A 20,125-nucleotide genomic window follows, 5' to 3' on the forward strand; every position below is an offset into this window, starting at 1 on the left:
TTCCGATGCAAACGGGACTTGGAGCAGCACGGAGAGTCTTGAGGTTCATTGTCTGCCACTCAATGCAGAATGCAGAGTAGTGGTCACTTCTCCAGAAACCACACACACACACCAAGTGGGGGTCTGTCACCGACATTGTTCAAGCCTTTTGGCGCCTGTCATTGACCAAAGTGGGTTTTTTCAGTCCATCTCCGAAAAATAGGAAGAAAGGCACATTAGACTTTGACAAATGTTGAAACATCAAATCAAAAAATGACTGAAGGGAGCCTGTCTGGATCTGCGCTGAAGGATCTGGGTTAAATCCATCCTTTTGCTCACCATGCCACGCCAGTTTAGATCCAGCCATATGCAAATCAGTTTTGACCCTGTGCCTCATGGGAACAGTCCAGCCCGAACTGCCAAGCCAGGTCCTCTCTGGACCGGAAACAAGCATCCTGAGACCGGTTTCAGGGCATCACCCCTCATCAGCCAGGCTAGCTTGAATCCAGTGGCACAGTGGGCCCGGGACCCACGTCTGGGCAAATCTAACATTCACCTCCAGTCAAGAGTGCTGGGTTAAATCCATCTTTCTTTTGCTCACCACAGTTTAGACCCAGCCATATGAAAATCAGTCTTGACCCTGTGCCTCATGGGAACAGTCCAGCCCGAACTGCCAAGCCAGGTCCTCTCTGGAACGGAAACAAGCATCCTGGGTCCGGCATGAGGTGCAAAAAAACGATGGATTTAGGCCCATATCTCTCTACTGGGGTGAATGTTTGACATTGTGCAGCATCAATTGTTCTTTTTGCATTTGACACCCCGAGTGGGACGGGTATGCCCAGACGTGGGTTCCGTGCTCTCCATGCCACTGGATTCAAGCTAGCCTGGCTGATAAGGGGTGATGCCTCGAATCCAGCCCCAAGATGCTTGTTTACAGTCCAGGGAGGACAGGGCCTGGCAGTTTGGGCTGGACTGTTCCCATGGGGAACAGTGTCAAGACTGATTTGCATATGGCTGGGTCTGAGCAGACAGGAACGGAGCCAACATGAGCATTTTGAACTTCTCTTTCCAGAGGAAGCAGTTGAGGGCCCGGAGGTCAAGAATAGGATGCAGGTCTTAGTCATTCTTGGGCACCAGAAAGTAGCGGGAATAGCAACCATGACCTACTTCTGGCACAGGGACCCTCTCGACAGCTCCCTCGGCCAAGAGAGCGGAAACTTCCTGGCAGAGAAGCGCCAGATGATCCTCTGACATGCGATCGCAAGACAGTGGCATGGAGGGAGAGGCAGTCTCGAAGAGGAGGGAGTAGCCCCTTCGGACTATTTGCAAAACCCACTTGTCCGACGTGATGGATTGCCAGAGAGGAAGGTGATGGTTAATCCTGCCACCAACTGGCCACTGATGGTCCCAAAGGGAAAGACTAGGTGGTTTTGGAGGCTGCTGCAGGGCGGGGAACGGGTGGACAGGCCCGTTCCCCGCCGGCTCCCACGTCCGCTGCCACGCAGAGGCTGGGCAGCTTGCGTTGACCAGTGGCTAGACTGGCCCGGACGTGGTGGGGTGCCCCTTCCGTAGCCACGAAACGGGTGAAAAGCAGACTGGGTGGATGGGAAGACGCAGCGAGGCCCAAGGACCAGCCATAGCGCCTAAGGGCTACCGACTTGGTTCTGCCTAGCGAGTCGGTGGTATCCAGTCCACATCGAATCATGATTTCAGCTGCGACTCCCATCTGCCACTGCTTCGGAGAGAACGGCCCAGGCCTCGTCCGGGCACTGAGGCAGCACTTGCGCAACCGTATTCCAGATAGTATGGGAGTATTGGTCCAAGAGGCACATAGCAGTGCCAAGCTCGAGGAAGAGAACAAGCGCTTCCCAAGATGATCCAGCCTTTTGGATTCCGTGTTTGGGGAACAGAGGGGAATGCGCCCTTGAAAGAAGAGGCTTGGCCCACCAAGCTCTTGGGGGAAGGGTGTTGGGTGAGGAAAACTGGGTCACCCAGGCCGGGCAGTGGCAGCGGGATATCGTCCTTCCTGCAGGAGCCCCCGTGCTAGCCTTGGACCAGGTGCCCAGAAGGAAGTCAGTGAGGGCTTCATTGAAGGGCAGAAGGGGTTCAGAGGAGGTTGCCGCAGGATGAATCGCCTCTGTCAGGAGATTAGTCCAGACTGCCACTGAAGGGAGCTCCAGGCCCAAGGCCTCGGCTGCCCTTCGCACCACCACAGCGTAAGACGCTCCCTCCTCCATAGCCACCGTAAGGGAAGAAGCGCAAGACGCTCCCATCTCCATAGCCACCGTAAGGGGAGAAAGCATGCAAAGGTCTGGAGAAGTGTCCAAACCACTGGCGTCCCCCAGGTCCTCCCTTCAGTGTGGCTCTTTAAGCTGGTCTGCCAAAGGGTCCAGCAGCCCCTCCCAATCCCTATTACCACCATCTGGACGACAGGGAACACCAGGGATGAACAGGGGAACAAAAATACCCTCCGGCGCCGGTTTCGACGTCGGTCTGGCTCCAGGTGAGGATGGGGACGGCGTCGGCCGGAGGCATGGCAGACACAGGGGGCTTCATAGTCAGGATCGGCCCCAAGGAAGGTAGGTTAAGATCGACCGGTGTCGATCCTGATCCAGGCCTGGATCCGCAGGGGCCATCCAGCGCCAGAGCCGCCAGTATCAAAGGCCCAGGACCCCGATCGGCTCTGCAGAGCTGGAAGGCGCACGGGCGGAGTTGAGCTGTCCAATGATATGGTGGAGGGCTTTGTAAAATGTACAAAGCTGGGCAGGGGACGCCCCGGCTCCCGGAAACGGGGGAGGTGCGGAGTCAATCCTGAGGAAGGCACCTGAGACGGAGCCTTAGAGTGACGGCGCTGCGGGTCCCACATCACGTCATCCGCCGGTGCTTCTTCGCCTTCTTCTTGTGCTTCGACTTACCCAAGGACTTCAAAGACTTGACATGAGGTTTGGGGGTTCCCTGAGTAGCCTCGAGACCTTCCTTTCAAACGAGAGTGGGAGCGACAGAGCTGACCGCCGGGTCTCCAAGAGCTTTCGGGACCGCTCTTGGAAAGACGTTGAATTCGTGGCCCGGCAGTCAGGGCACGACTTCGGGTTGTGGTTGCACTTCAGACACCAAAGGCACATGAGGTGCGGGGCCGTCACAGACACCAGCCGGCGACAGGCCTCGCAAGGCTTGAAGCCAGTCCGACTATGGGACATCCCTCGCACACCAGGAGTCACAGACTCGAAAAAAGTCGACAAAATGCTGAAAAAGTTAAGACTAAAAGTGATTAAAAGGGTAGCTCTCTCTGGATCTGCGCTAGGCTGGCGCAGAAAAAGAAAGAACTGATGTCAGTACACATGGGCGGCGTGGCGTCTAAGTAGGCACCGCATCGTCATCCCAGCGACCACAATGCCGAAGATGGACACGGATTCGACAGATGCCCCCCACTGACGCACAGGGGTACTGCTAAGAAGAAATTCTCCGGATCCAGTCGGACATCTGGGGGAAATTCTAAGGTAAGGAATAACTAACTGTTTCAGATACCGGTCCCAGGATGCTTGTTTCCAGTCCAGAGTGGACTTGGCCTGGCAGTTCGGACTGGAGTGTTCCCAGAGGGAACAGGGTCAAGACTGATGTGCATATGGCTGGGTCTGAACTGGAATGGCATGGGGAGCAACAAAATGATGGATATAGGCCCAGATCTCTTTACTGGGGTGAATGTTTGACATTTTGCAGCATTCTGTCCATCAAATGTTCTTTTTGCATTTGACAACCTGAGTGGGACGGGTATGCCCAGACGTGGGTCCTGTGATCTCCATGCAACTGGAGTCAAGCTAGCTTGTCTGATGAGGGGTGATGGCCTGAAACCGGTCCCAGGATGCTGGTTTCCAGTCCAGGAAGGACGTGGCCTGGCAGTTCAGGCTGGACTGTTTCCATGAGGAAAAGTGTCAAGATTGATTTGCATATGGCTGGGTCTGAACTGGAATGGGGAGCAAAAAAACGATGGATTTAGATCTCTGTACTGTGGTAAATGTTTGACATTGTGCAGCATTCTGTCCATCAAATGTTCTTCTTGCGAAGGAGCTGAGGTCAGCACGCTAGGTTGGCGCCTATATACGCTTCGCCCATGTCACTTTCAACAAGGACGCAGCAACTCGGAGCCAAATGATACCACCAACCAACACGCAAAAGGGATTGTTCGAAAATCTCCAGTTCCAGTGCGGAAGCCTTATGAATTTTCTAAGGTAAGGAATCTGCGGCAAGAAGTCTATCAGATGCCTCTCTACAACCACCCTGCTGACCTGCTTCAACAGGACCTGCCTAAGCCCTGCTGGCCTCTGCTGGATCCCCAAGATGTGCCTCCCAGGTCCTGGACCCTTGGTATGGCATCAGTTGAGCTCCTCCTTGAAGGAGAGGAGAAGTCCTCAGGTTTTTGGCTTTTTGAGACCAGGTGCGTTCACAACAAGATAATGGCACCCGCGGCAATAAGAAGCTCCAGTGATTCAGACTGTTCGTGCTACAGCGACCACCAGCAATGCAAGATCTGCACTTTGTGTTACAGCATCGACAGCCCGCCCTGACCGCCAATAAGAATCTCCAGCAATGACAGTGCACAACGTCTGAAAGGTTCTTCGCACTACAGCAATGAACATCCACGACCCTATCCCTGCGGCTCCTCCAAGTCGAACAGAGCTCTTCAGGCGAGACTTTAGAAGGTAACTTTTTTAGCCGGACTACCCTGGTCGCTGTACCCAGCTTGCGCTCCATCACGGTTGGCCTGAGCTTGTGACTTTCATCTGGTCTCGCACAACAAGCAAACCGTGAGTGGTGCTTTGAACTGTGATGCTATACTTACATGAAATCTTTAATATTACAGATCTCCAGTTATACTGATTGGCTTTTTGTCATGTTGGTGTCAAATAATTTCTTAAATTTTACTCTATTTTTCTAAATTGGTGTAGGACTTTTCTTGTTTTGTGTTTTTACTTTATTACTGTTTAAGAGCTGCATAAATACTTTACACATTGCTTTTAAGTTAAGACAGACTGCTTTTGTGCCAAGCTACCAGCGGGTTAAGCACAGGTTCATTTAGTGACTTTTTGTGGTCCACCCTGACGAGGATTGTGGCTTTTGCTTAAGTAGGGATTGACCACTCTCAACCAAAACCCAATTTATCACAGGCATTATTTAGCAGTGCATGCTTGCACAGTTCATCATTGATTCTGTACCGAGCAAGGAAATAAAACACACTCTTTCCCTAGGATGACAGAGGGTTTCCTGAAGAAAGGGTGGTTAGACCCAACAAACTGAACTGGAGATGAGGGTACAGGGGTTACCTGCATACTAGTGCCATTACAGAGTCAGGTATCTCCCCCCAGAATATTCGATGTTGCTTTTATGGCTAGAAGTGTGAAACAGCAGTAGTCTAGAGCTATGCACGTGCCTTCTATGTCCGTGCCACCGGTGATGAGCCAGAGTTGTATCCTCGGGAAAATGCCACAGACAACATTTAGGTGATTTTTCTTGTCATTTCAACAATCTTCTTACCTTTCTGCCAGTCACTAGTTTTGAACAGGGACCCATGATGATGTGGTGGTCGGTTGTTTTATCTAGTAGAAGAACTACTTGCATTACATAGTCCCAAACCATTTGTCCTAACCTGGCCTTCAATGCCTCTGCTCCTCAATCATTTCTCTGTCATGGTGCCAGGACATCACCTCTATCTGCTACACCTTTCAGTGCTAATTCAACCCTTAAACATTGCCATACAGCCATGGCTCATCGGATTCAGCAGAACTCTGGCTGAAACACGCTTCCTTCATCATTGCACTCTTTTCTAGCAAACCAAGCACTAAGTATTCATCAGTATGATCTCAACATTTCCCCTCCTCCAAGACCTGACCAAAACCCCAAAAACTCTTGTTCGATACAGTTAGAAATTTCTGAATTCCAGTATTTCATACAATCACCAATAGCTGTGTTTTCTGTTGTATTGTTCCAACACATCAAGCTTGTACATACCTTTGAATTCCAAGTCTACTGTGCTTGCTTTAAGAACATAATCCAAAGGCTGCAGCAGGACACTCAGGGACTGCATATGAATTACCTTTGGACTTGGAAAAAAATAATAAGGTAACTACATTTTATTTTTGTTATTTGGCCCAAATGATCAACTGATAAGTATAATTTATAATGTCATGGTATTTTGTGATATAAAACATTCACAAATGATAGAAAGTTCACAATCTAGGACAATTAAGTACAAAAGCAGGTTAGCATTGCTGAAGCCAAAGAACCAGTTCATATCCACATCTATGAAGCCAGGGAAACTAGCCACTGGTAAGGATTTATATATTACCCTGCTTTTTTGAATGGGATTGAAATTTTAAAATCATGCTCAACACTATCCCAGAAATTACTTCCTGAACTTCATCTCTAAAAAACAAACAGCTGAAAGGAGGGGTCTTGGTAATCATATAAGTGAACAGAATCAAGCTGCCATTTCATGATTCCTCCTCCCAGTGATGAACTTAAAGAGGACTGTACTAGCCGAACGGTGCGCTTGTGATCTTTCCTATAAGCCTCCATTCAGCCGAAAACTCCATATATTATAAATGATAAAATGCATACTGGCCATCTTTCCCACCACCCATATAATCATCCAGCTTGTAGCAGGCTGTGGTCTGTGGACATGTGGAGACATTTTCTCTGTGCCTTGAGGAAGTTGGTTGTTAATCTGCAGTATCAATAGTAGGTACTGTCATTTACCACAGGTATCGTTGGGTCTTGGCTACTAAGAACAAGCTACTCCCTAAAATTCACATGACTCTATATGGCTAAATAGGTCAAGTAGTCCAGGACACCTCTAGGAGACAGCATATTAAGACAGTATGACAAACAGATAACCCACAAGTCAATATCAAATCAATGAGCTAACTATTAAAAATTCTTTATTTGCTAAAATAATAATAATAAACAACCAAAAAACAAACCAATTGGCACTATCATCTTTTGGGGCAGAGATACAACAGCAATTGCACTACAGCGTGATACAATTAGACCCATCATACTGTGGCAGCTGGTCATGATATATGAAGACTTTTGTTGTGCCTCAGCGGGTCTGCATGCAAGGGGGAAGAGTCGGTGAGTGTGAGCCCATACAGCCCAAGAATCTGTTAACAATTGAAAAATATTTTAAGCATTTTAAGTGAACTAGTTTAAATATTTTAGTTGAACTGGAATTACATCAATAATAGAATTATGGTTCGAGAGTGCTAAAGAACTGTTCTAGAATCAAAGTTCAATAGTCCAGTTGAATGCAATACTAAGCTCTGGTATTGGTAAGACCAACAGAAAGTTGGAACTTTCATGTCATAGCCCAGGAGCAGCAACAGCATCAACATTAATACGAATATATATATATATATATATACACACACACACACACACACACACACACACATACACATACATACACACACATGTACATACACATGTACATACATATACACACCACATTTTTTAAGTTTCATATGTCATAACATAGAAACCACTCTACTGGACAATAGTGGGAGTAGCCTGAACATTCTCACACATTCGCGATTAATAAATCATGGGCCGTAAAATCAGGAAGTACAGAGGGTATCTTTTTCCATCAGAGTAAACTTCATGCTAGTATCCAGAGGGTACATTTGAGCATGCCGCTCCCATTTTTGTTTTCTTCCTTCTCTATATTTTTTCCATATTTCACTCTTTTGCTTTATAGGCAAATATAAAGCAACACCCTTTATCTGATCTCACTTAATTAAACTACACCTAGTCTTGTGGATGGTTTATGTACGTGCTAATGCATGCCATGACCAGCAGCAGTTTCCCCATTAGGACAGAGGAGTGTCGCCTCCCGTCGCTGCAAGTGCAGCAAACATGAAAAATTAACTAGTAATGAAATCATTTTATTTTTCACTGCTCCCAGCAAGAGCCATGTGTGAGGACGGGGCGGGCCATTGCTGCTGAATGACAGCCGGTGACAAGTTATGCCCACTCCAGTTTAAAGTGCCTCATGTCAGTTTGGCTCTGTGTTGCGATGGCCAGCCCGGCATGTGCATTTTTAACCTCGCCAACCTAAGCTGTGTTAGACTAGCGGCTCAAGAGCAGGCACAGACCCCCAGTGTGAGAATGAGTGCAGAGCCAGCCAGCACCAGCCAATCGTGTCACTTCTCTCATGCTAGTAAATATCAGCAAACAACAAAACGGGAGCCAATGCTGCACTTAACTCAACTAAAATTTATACAGTGTCCTGAATGAAACAGTGCCACTAACAACCACTTTTTCAGTTGGATTTAATCCCCCCAAAATTTCTCATATTACATTCAATTGATTTACTGTTATCAAAACATAATCATCAAAATTCAGAAAAGACAAGCAACATTACGACATCACATCGACATTTTTGTACTGACTTTGAACAATTATGCAACACCACTACATCCAAACAACACTCAACCACATGTAATTCTCAAATATACTGATCAAACATCCTCAATAGACAACATACATAACAAAACGATAATGTGCAGTAAATGGACATACAGGCCATCAATTAACAAAACCAAACATAGTTATGAGACACTACACTCTGTTATTTACAAAGGATTGGCCAAAAGCGGAACGGTCTACGCGTTTCGAATCCCTTTGTATGTAGGGATTCTCATCAGGACCAACACTTGCTGAAACAAAACAAAGAACAGTGTTTTACTAAAGTGGCCCAGCTGTATTGTGTTGCAACCGCACACATAGTGCTCAATTCTTACCTCAATCTAAGTGTTAAAAAGACAGGACTGCAAAGTTGTTTCTACGTGAGCCAGTCACCTAAACAAATGAAAAACCGACAATTTGTCACGACATCGCGAACCCTAAATGTAAAAGGCAGGCACTGCATGAACTCTGTCAAAGCGTCACAACTCTTACTTGTAAAGCTGAGGTGTAAGCGTAAACGTGCAGGGTCTAAGGCTTCCATTGCTCGCTGCACTAGTATGGCTTCATGCGCTGATTACGTGTCCAGCGGAATCTCTTTAAATGGCGTTGGATCAGCGAACCCTGGATAGAGTTACAATCTCGGCGAAAGCTCGATACAAATCTATTAGATGGAAAGGGGAATCTGATCAATGTAGTTCCTAATATTAGTTGTGTTCTATTAGCTTTTGTCCTTCTAAGAAGATTATTAACCAAAATTGGCATTTGGTCAAGAATCTGGATAAAACACTTGTCCTTCTAAGAAGATTATTAACCAAAATTGGCATTTGGTCAAGAATCTGGATAAAACACTAAATGAAGTCCCACTATTTGCTTTCAAGAAGGACAAAAGCATCGCAAACCAGATAGTGCGAGCAGCACTCCCTAAAGAAAAAGGCCCTGACATGAGAAGTTTTTTGAGCCTCCCGCCAATACAAGGACATCACAAATGCGGCACATGCGTTTGTTGCGATTCAACTATAGAAGGGAATTTGTTCTCCTACAATGGTATCCATTGGAAACACGAGACCTTTTCTAACTGCAAATCTAAATTTGCGGTTTATGGCATCCTTTGCCCATGTAACAAACTATATATCGGAAAAACCAACCAGGAAACTAGGATCAGAATTCAGCAACATAAATCAAGAATTCGCAAAAATGTACAAAACGCACCGTTGGTCAACCATTGGCACTTAAAGAACCATACAGAGAAGGAACTAAAATGGACTATCATCTCCAAAGTCGAACAGGACTACAGAGGAGGGGATCTGGATTCTAAATTACTTAAAAGAGAAGCTATGCTCATCATAAAATTCAACACGTCCATTGACGGTTTAAATGAATTGTCCGAGATATACAATTTATGATTCTGTCCGTCTTCCCATTTTTTGATTGGACCTTATAAAGTTCTTTCCTTCTTTTTTTTAAAAAAACCTAATGAAAAACCACAACTCCCATGAGCCTTCGAGTGCAGTCACGCTTGCGATCCGGGGCGCCAAAAAAGATGCTGGGAATGCATCCCTGTCACTCAAACTAATATGGAGTTTGAACGCCAGAGTGAAGAGACTTGAACATTTACGCTTCCAAAAGGTAATAATATCGGCCTCGATGGTCCCGTAAGAACACAACTAATATTAGGAACTACATTGATCAGATGCCCCTTTCCATCTCATAGATTTGTATCGAGCTTTCGCCGAGATTGTAACTCTATCCAGGGTTCGCTGATCCAACGCCATTTAAAGAGATTCCGCTGGACACGTAATCAGCGCATGAAGCCATACTAGTGCAGCGAGCAAAGGAAGCCTTAGACCCTGCACGTTTACGCTTACACCTCAGCTTTACAAGTAAGAGTTGTGACGCTTTGACAGAGTTCATGCAGTGCCTGCCTTTTACATTTAGGGTTCGCGATGTCGTGACAAATTGTCGGTTTTTCATTTGTTTAGGTGACGGGCTCACGTAGAAACAACTTTGCAGTCCTGTCTTTTTAACACTTAGATTGAGGTAAGAATTGAGCTCTATGTGTGCGGTTGCAACACAATACAGCTGGGTCACTTTAGTAAAACACTGTTCTTTGTTTTGTTTCAGCAAGTGTTGGTCCTGATGAGAATCCCTACATACAAAGGGATTCGAAACGCGTAGACCGTTCCGCTTTTGGCCAATCCTTTGTACATAACAGAGTGTAGTGTCTCATAACTATGTTTGGTTTTGTTAATTGATGGCCTGTATGTCCATTTACTGCACATTATCGTTTTGTTATGTATGTTGTCTATTGAGGATGTTTGATCAGTATATTTGAGAATTACATGTGGTTGAGTGTTGTTTGGATGTAGTGGTGTTGCATAATTGTTCAAAGTCAGTACAAAAATGTCGATGTGATGTCGTAATGTTGCTTGTCTTTTCTGAATTGTGAGGATTATGTTTTGATAACAGTAAATCAATTGAATGTAATATGAGAAACATTTTTTGGATTAAATCCAACTGAAAAAGTGGTTGTTAGTGGCACTGTTTCATTCAGGACACTGTATAAATTTTAGTTGAGTTAAGTGCAGCATTGGCTCCCGTTTTGTTGTTTGATTATATCAGGCTTGGCCTTGCTGCCATTGAGCCAAAACCCAACTTTGTTCTTTGGGTAAATATCAGCAGCATGAAAGCAGTGTCTGGATTTGTTAGGGAAGTTGGCTTTGGGATCCACAGATCCATGAACTGCAGACAAACACAAAGACCAGAGGAGATGCTGCCAGTCGGTTAGTGAACACTTAATTTTAACTTTAGCACCTTTTTCAGTCTGATCTACTGGCAGACACTGTGAGACACTCCCTCTGCCACAACGTCAGAGCTCTCAGTCGTGGTTCATTAGAAACACTGTTTATCATGAGCCACAATTGAGAGCTTTGGTGTTGACCATAAAGGTTGCTGGTTTCTCACAGTGGGTCAAAATATGCTTGCCCACCCACTTTAAAATGTTTTACCAGCGACCACTAGCCACGACAAAGGAAAATGCAAGCTGATTACGGCTGTTTGCTGATTCACTATTTATTGGGGTCTAGACAAGGACACCTGTTTTGGACCAAGTTGCAGCTATGGTTCTGCACTACTGCGATGCAGTTACTCTAAGTAATATGAGACATTTCTGAAACTAAGGGTCTTTTTTTTACTTGCTGACTTGCTGACTATGCATTTACATAACTGAGAAAGAATATCAGCATTTTAGGCAAAGTTGTCACTAAACAGATTGACAAGCATCTGCACTACCACTACAGAGATTGAGTATAGGTTTTTTGGAAGTTCAGCAGACACAAAAAATGGGTACATCAGGCCACAGGACACATTATGCAGCTGTGTCTAAGAAGCTCCCACCATTAAATGACCTCTAAGATGACATATATGTAATGTCCGTTCAAGGCACTGTATCTTACATATTTTATGTTTACATTTTTCAGCTTTCCAACATGGTTTTCCACAGCAATGTTGTGATTCTTCTGTTTGGATCTGTAGAATGTTCAAATAATATTTCACACACACTTCTTTTCTTTACCCTTTAAATAAGTCACCACTTTGGAGTTCCTTCACCAGATCAGATCACCATGGCTCTGGATGCCTCACTATTTGAAATAAGATGTCCACTATATTAGTTTAAAGCAATTCTGTGAAGACTTTAATTTGCCTTTCATCCAACGTGCTGTAGTTTATGAAGCACAGTGCGAGTATCCCTACTGCCTCTAGTTGTTGCACTATTTGAAACAAGAGCTCTGTCATATCATTGCTATGCAATCCTGCTACGTCTCAGTGAACTCCCTCATGTTTCATTTAATACGCAGTACAGTCTTTTTCAAATACAGTGTGACAGTGCTACTATACTGTACATCTTGTGTTTGTCAGTATAGTTCCCCAAAAGAAGAGAACACTCGCCCACAAGAAAACTGCTCCCTATGCATCACCAGGCCACTCCTCTACCCGTAAGTAACTTCCCAAATGCATCAGCAGCTGTCGCTCTAGCAGCCAAGGACCAGGATGATTCAGAAACGGACTAATGTAGCAGAACCTAGGCAGACTGCTCGCTTTAAAGCATAGCAGGAGGGCAGCTCTCAGGATCCCCGGCATGTGCACAAAAGACCACTGAGAACTGACTAATCCCATCCAAAGTTACCTGGGATAAATGAAACTCTAGAGACCAGTAATTTACCCGAGGTAGTGAGAATTAAGTACATGCTCTAAAGACCACAGAAAAGGTTTACACTTAGATGTATGGCTATCCCAGAATCTACAACACTAATTCGTCACCTACAATAACAGATTGATCAAGTTTTGTTAGATATCATATCAGCCACTGATTACAATTCAGCAAAAGAAGACAGTCTGAATGACAAGACCACATGATCCTAGGCTCCCACAATAATATATAAATTAGCTCCCAGGCCCACAACTGACAAAATGTTAACATGTTCAAGCTTTAAAGTGCGATGGTAGATTTATCACCTTTAGTGTTTTTAACGTTGGGCTCATGCAGCTGAAAACAACTTACTGCAATAACATATTTACCAGCTAGGTAGCCTCAGCACTCCCAGAGCCAACGGAGCAGTTTGCAGGGGGCTAAAAGTCTGCATGGCATTCGTCAATAAAGTCCAAAGTGGGCTTGCAGTACTACTGTAGACAGGAGATCTGTAGAGAAAAGCACATTGAATAGCTTAAGAATGCACGCGTTCAACAGTTAACTAAGGACATGGTTCATTGGTAAATTAATGCATAATGTGCAACCTTAAGAATATGTGGACCTTTGAATATTTGCCACTGAAACACTCAAAGTTACCATTTGGATATAGAGGAATAATTTAACATTAAGGCACAGTGACGCTTAGAGCTCTTTTGGGACCAAACACAAGTAACAGGCAAATAAGAGCTCGAAGCATTTGGACAGCATCACTACCTGTGGGGCCTCAAGGGCTTCTGTTGTTTCCCCATGGATATGTTTTACTAGCAATAGCCAAGGTAGTTATGCTGGCCTTTAGTCTCCTTATTAAAGAAGGATCTATAAGCAATGAAAAGATTGATATGGCTAAAATGACAGATCTTTACCATAAAACAATTACTCTTTCTCTGTCAAATCTGCATTCACCTACAGTAAATGCATCTTTGAGTAGCTTGTGAAATGCCACGGGACTGAACAAACTGTAAAAGCAACTCCCATTGTCTACTTTAGATTAAAGAGCAGAAGTGACAAACGGAAAAAGCATATTTCTTCACATCGCTGGAACCAAAACAGTGTTCAATCAGTCAAACTACATAAGGAAGGGACATTAATTATCATGTTGTCCATAATCCAAATGATTGACCAGAGAGTTGTTATTGCAACTGGACGAGCTGAAATTGCAGTGCATACGGATGGGTGAATAATCTCTACTTCGTGGTGCATCTCTTATTGTGTTTTGCATACCGATGCCATTCGCTTCAATCTGACAACAATGCCTATATGTCTTATTTTAACTCGATACCAGGGGAGTCACACCATTTTGAAGACCGCAATACACCCCAATAGATTAAATGGCAAACGGGACCACTTGCATAAATCACGGTCATGTGTGAAGGCGAGGGGGCGGAAGTTTAGGAACCATGCCAGGTCTGGAAGACTGGAGTTGTGAATCCCTAGGTACTTGAAGGAGTTGCATCGGACAGGAATATCCGGACACCAACGCTGTCCATCAGCATCCCAAGCAACCTCCACCAAAACAGATTTACTGGCATTTCCCATAAACCAGATGCCTCCGAATAAAGTTGGTGAATCACAAGACATCTAGGACCCCATCTAGGACCCCACAATCGTGGTCCACTGTGGAAAAGCAGGACATCGTCTGCGTAGAGGGCGGTCTGGTCCTCCTCGCCCTCATCTCCAGCTCCAAACCTGTGCATCACATCATGGCAGGCACGCAAGCGTTTCTGTGCCAAGGGCAAAGAGCAGTGGGGACAGCGGACAGCCTTGGCAAGCCCCTCTACAGATTGGGAAAGATGGGGGGGAGAATCCCATTTACTTGAACCTGTGCGGAGAGGGCGCTGTATAGGAGTCTCACCAACCTACAAAAGGAAGGCCCAAGGGCCCCTCTTTGAAGCACAGCCTCTGTAAATGACCAAGAGACTGTGTCAAACGCTATGTGAAAGCCAATAAGCCGGAGGGCCAGGCTGTCTCGCATTTGGGACGACTGGGGGAGGGCCAGCTGCACCCGTCGGATGCAGTGACGAGTGCTCCTACCAGGCGTGAAGCCACACTGGTCCAGATGAGCAACAGTTCAGGCAAACCTGGTTGTCAAGACCTTAGCAAAGATCTTAATATCAGCGTTGATGAGGGAGATCGGGTGGTACGAGGAGCAAGAGTCCACAATGGTGGCCACATCCAGGTCTGCAAGGAACAAGCCATCCTTCAGCGCCTCTGTATGAAAAGAGCCAATTAGTGAGGGGTCAATATATTTCGGTAACGCTTAAAAAAATTCGATGGGGAACCCATACATTCCTGGGGTTTTGCCAGATTGAAGGTCAGTTATGGCGTGCCCGATCTCCTCCACCGAAAGCGGTAGGTCCAATTTTTGGGGCAAGGAGGGAGGAAAAGATGGCAGAGGCACATCCCGTAGAAAGGGATACGCGAGCTCAGCAGTTTGGGTCGGGTGCACTGCATCCCGATAAAAGGTCGCAAATGTTTAGGTGATTGCAGGCAGTTCCATATGGAGGATGCTCGAGGAGTCCCTAATAGCGGGGACCACCCTGCTGGAGACCCCTCGAGTCACCAACGAATACAACAGTTTCCCTGATTTATCTCCCGAGGCATCCACCCGTTGAGTAGATTTCCTCCAGCATTGCCAGGCCTCCTCCAAGAAAATGTGACGCAGCGCAGATCTCACCATCTTCAGTAGGTGCATCGCCTCTCCCGATCTCAATCCACCAACGTGCCGTTTCAAGGCAAGGATCTGTGCCTCCAACTCTGATACACGTGCCTGCCACTGCTGCTCATGTCGTACATAACTCTTAAGACAACCCTGTAAGGTAGGTTTACTTGCAGCCCATAAAGTTCCCGTAGAGGACAGTGAGCTGGTGTTGTTCTAGAAGTAGGTATGGAGTTCCTCCTCTACAAAAACTGTGCATTCCTGGACGGTTAAGTACCACGCATTGAATCTCCACATTGGGCGAAGAGCGTTTTTGAGGATGCCCCACTCAGAAGGAGGGGAGCGTGATCGGAGATGTCCCTTGGTAAAATCCTGATGCATTACAACCACAGCAAGTTACATGCCAGCAGCCAGAATAGATCAATTCTTGATTCAATTGTATGGGCTGAAGACAGGTGTGTAAAGGACTAATGCATGGGGTTCCAGGAACACCTGGTTTCACAGAGGCCCATTAAATCTGCCCAACCATTAAGGTTCGCCGAACGGGTCAGCCTGCTCGGTCGTAGAACATCTGATGTGTTCCAAGCGGGAACCAGGACCGCATTAAAATCCCCGCAGATTATGGTCATCCCCGGAAGGAGGGCCGCCACTAAGGACCAGAGTGTGTGCAATGTGTATTGCAAAAGATGTGGGGGTGCATAACAGGAAACAAAGTTGAAGTGGGAAGCCTCAAGGCGTACCCCAACACCGAGATATCACCCCTGGGGGTCAGCATGTATATTGGATACCTCCAGTGGGAAGGTTTTGTGTAAAAGAATCACCACCCCTCTCGAGCCTCTAGAGTGGGCCGCATGACACAAACAATCATACCCTAAATCGATCTCTTAGGAGGTGCATCTCCTGAAGGAGGATCACCTACGGTCAATAACTCTTAATATATTTCAAAACTGCTGACCTTTAAATGTAGTCCAAGAGGCTGTTTACGTTCCACGAGACAACTCTAACCATGCGGGATAGAAGTTACAAACATGAATTACGTAAATATATTTTGTTTTTTTATAACATTTTTAGATAGTACACAAGCACCCAACCACCCACTCGGTATTAAGGCACCTTCCAAGGAACTGAAGCATTGTGCTGAACAGTGTAAACGACAGGCACTTAGAAAGATTGTATAGTCTAACCAAGATGAAAAGAAGAAAAATAACAGATGATTTTACTGAATATTAGCATTATGCTGCCCTTGCCATTGGCTGCGCACCATTCCATGAAACATCCAGGGAGTGCCCTTACCTTGCCATACTTAGAAGAAGATCTACCAATGCAGATTCAGCATAGACAGGTTTTTCCTCTAGAAGAAACCTTACAGGCTCTGCTATTAGTGACCAAAACAGTTCAGTGCACACTTCGTGGCAGCTTCGAAACACTGCAGTCAAGGATTTCAAGGACTGTGTAACCAGAGCTGGAGTCTTGGAACTAAGCGACTTCTCTAGATATAAAAAAATAACTTTAGCACATTCTGGCCAATCACAAGGATCCATTGCCAAGGGCTGCTGCATGTTTAATTTGACTGATGAGATAAAAACGTGCACAAGAAGCTGATTGGCAGCAGACGCCACAAACAAGCTGAGATCTCCTTGCAAAGTAAAGATCTCCTCCATGGCTCCTGAAAAGTAAAATAGTTCACTTTAATACATGTTCCATTTAATGATCATTGTTAAGCAAAACTAAATTACAAGTGAAAGCTTTCTATTTTACAATGCATGGCTCATATTCTTACCACCAGTTAGAAAGATCAGAAGTCTGCAGAGGTCCCTTCACCAATACTCTAAGATCATTAGTAACCTAAAGATTGATGAGCTTTTGTATTCGATTCCACATCATAACTAAAAAATCATGTATCACATTAAATTCCATATCAGTATTTCATGGTAATGGTGAAATACTCAATTCTTCAGGATATGACCTTATCGGAGGCAGAACATTATCTGTAATGGATGTATGACGGAACCATACATGTCTTTACCACGCATGCCTTTACAACACAAATGTAAGTATTTTGGAGGCATATATATATTTTCACCGAAAAAACCCATAGGTTTCAGAGACGTTATAGTTAGAAATTATCATTTAAAAAACCTTAGAAATTCACAGAAAAAAACCATAGGTTTCAGGGGTGTTCTAGTTAGCTGGCCATTTCACTCGTTCAAAACCATAGAAATTCCTCCGTTATAGCTAGTCTGCTAACTATAACTCGCGCGCACGCAATGCACTGCTGACGATGTCAGATATTGCATCATTCATGACATGGTCAGTGACATCACTGATGACATCACTGATGACATCATCCAGTGAATGTGGTTTAGTTTGAAATTTAAATATGTATTATATATATATATATATACACCAAACTGTATTGAAGATTGAGTGGATATATAACTGTCTGGATGGACGATTTAGTAGTATCAGATTGTCACGTGGATGATGTCATCAGTGATGTCATTTGAGATATCAGTGATGTTACTGACCATGTCATGAATGATGCAATATGTGACATCATCAGCAGTGCATTGCGGGCGCGCAAGTTATAGTTAGCAGAACTAACTAGAACGGAGGAATTTCTATGGCTTTGTACGAGTGAAATGGCCAGCTAACTATAACACCCCTGAAACCTATGTTTTTTTCAGTGGATTTCAAAGCTTTTTTAAATGCTAATTTCTAACTATAACGTCTCTGAAACCTATGGTTTTTTTCAGTGAATTGCAAAGGTTTTTTAAATGCTAATTTTTAAGTGTGATAGTAGTTATACTTTTTTTTTTTTTTACTGATTTTCTACAGTTTAACTGTTTATATGTAAATATTTTATTCATTAAACATTATATATTTTTCTGAAAATTGCAAAAAAAAATTAAGAAAACATTCAAAATTAAAGATTGATGAATTTTTTTGTTTTCATTGTTTATTTTAATATATGTATATTATTTTCTTTTTTTTTTTTAAAAATGCAAAAAAAAAAATCAGAGTAGGGCAACAAATGCGTACACATCACGGATTCTAGCCGCCATTTTAGAAAAGTTGTGAAGGATCCGTGTACGGTGTGCAACGGCTGCGCGTTTTACATCATATACATTTAATATTACGTAATGTGCGCGATTGGTATGCGACATTCGAGACACATGCACATTACGGTACAAGATGCTTGCGCGGTGGTGGGCCCCCCTTAACGTCATATACATGCTGGGGCGCGCTGGGTGCGCCACTCCCGCAAAAAAAATGTATGTTCCAAAATGATATGTATGTGTCTTTAATATACATATTAGGGCAAGAGATTATCTAAGATATTCATAAAAATAATTTGTACTTATAATAATCTTATATTATTTTTGAATATATTTTCACAAAGTCGGGTGCGTGCATCGTGAGCGCAGAGAACCAGGTCAGCAGAGCTGCTTTAGAGCCAGAGAACCAGGTCAGCAGAGCTGCTTTAGAGCCAGAGAACCAGGTCAGCAGAGCTGCTTTAGAGCCAGAGAACCAGGTCAGCAGAGCTGCTGTAGAGCCAGAGAAACCAGGTCAGCAGAGCTGCTTTAGAGCGAGAGAACCAGGTCAGCAGAGCTGCTTTAGAGGGAGAGAACCAGGTCAGCAGAGCTGCTTTAGAGCCAAGGGACCAGGTCAGCAGAGCTGCTTTAGAGCCAGAGAACCAGGTCAGCAGAGCTGCTTTAGAGCCAAGGGACCAGGTCAGCAGAGCTGCTCTAGAGCCAGAGAACCGGGTCAGCAGAACTGCTTTAGAACCATAGAACCGGGACAGCAGAGCTGTTGTAGAGCCAGAGAACCAGATCAGCAGAGCTACTGTGTAGCCTAAGAACTAGGTCAGCAGACCTACTGTAGAGCCAGAGAATCGGGTCAGCAGAACTGCTTTAGAACCATAGAACCAGGTCAGCAGAGCTGCTCTAGCTGACAGACTGACTGACACAGACTGACTGACACAGACTGACTACTCTCTACCACTCACTCTCTACTACTCCGTACCACTCACTCTACTACTCCGTACCACTCACTCTACTACTCCCTACCACTCACTCTACTACTCACACTCTACTACTCTCTACACCTCTACCTCTCTCTACACGCACACATATGCACATATATATATATATATATATATATATATATATATATAAATAAATTAACTTAAAAAACCATAGGTTTCACACGTTATAGTTAGCTGGGCATTTCAATCGTGAAAAACCAATGAAATTCCCCCGTTATAGTTAGGTCAGATAACTATAACTCGCGCAACCGCCACTATCACAAGGATGATGTCATCGGTGAGGTCATGAGTAATGCCACTGACCATGTCATGAGTGATGTAATATGTGACGTCATGAGCACTGGATTGCGGGCGCGCGAGTTATAGTTATCTGACCTAACTATAACGGGGGAATTTCATTGGTTTTTCACGAGTGAAATGCCCAGCTAACTATAACATGTGTGAAACCTATGGTTTTTTAAGTGAATTTGCAAGGTTTTTTAAATGCTAATTTATGTATTTATTTATTTTTTTTAAAGTTTTCACCGTGCGCACCGCGTGCCCATTTTTGCCCTTGGGGGTCCTTCTGGGACCCCCTGACCAAAGCTAGGGGGTCAGGAACTGTCCAGCCTGCCCCCTTTTCACGTTATCCACCTTTGTTTTTCACCCCCTCAGACTGCGAGAGACAAAATGGCGGCCGACACTTCCTGGTTTCGACCGATTCGAATGTTTACTAAGATCTAACAACCAATCAGAATCG

At 44.8% G+C, this 20,125-nt stretch overlaps 1 protein-coding gene across 2 annotated transcripts in view; it reads right to left on the reverse strand.

Moving 5' to 3' along the window:
• Positions 1-20,125, reverse strand: part of BRAT1 (BRCA1 associated ATM activator 1) — a 233,146-nt gene that overhangs the window by 118,158 nt on the left and 94,863 nt on the right. For both annotated transcript variants that reach the window (XM_085629208.1, XM_085629210.1), the window contains exons 5-7: positions 16,632-17,004; positions 13,012-13,131; positions 5,983-6,074 (exon numbers count right to left, since the gene is read on the reverse strand). In XM_085629208.1, the coding sequence (XP_085485334.1) occupies positions 5,983-6,074; positions 13,012-13,131; positions 16,632-17,004 (585 nt within the window). The remainder of the gene's footprint in view (positions 1-5,982; positions 6,075-13,011; positions 13,132-16,631; positions 17,005-20,125) is intronic.

Source organism: Triturus cristatus, chromosome 10 (genome assembly GCF_964204655.1).
Source record: "Triturus cristatus chromosome 10, aTriCri1.1, whole genome shotgun sequence".
In the NCBI taxonomy this organism is placed as follows: domain Eukaryota; kingdom Metazoa; phylum Chordata; class Amphibia; order Caudata; family Salamandridae; genus Triturus; species Triturus cristatus.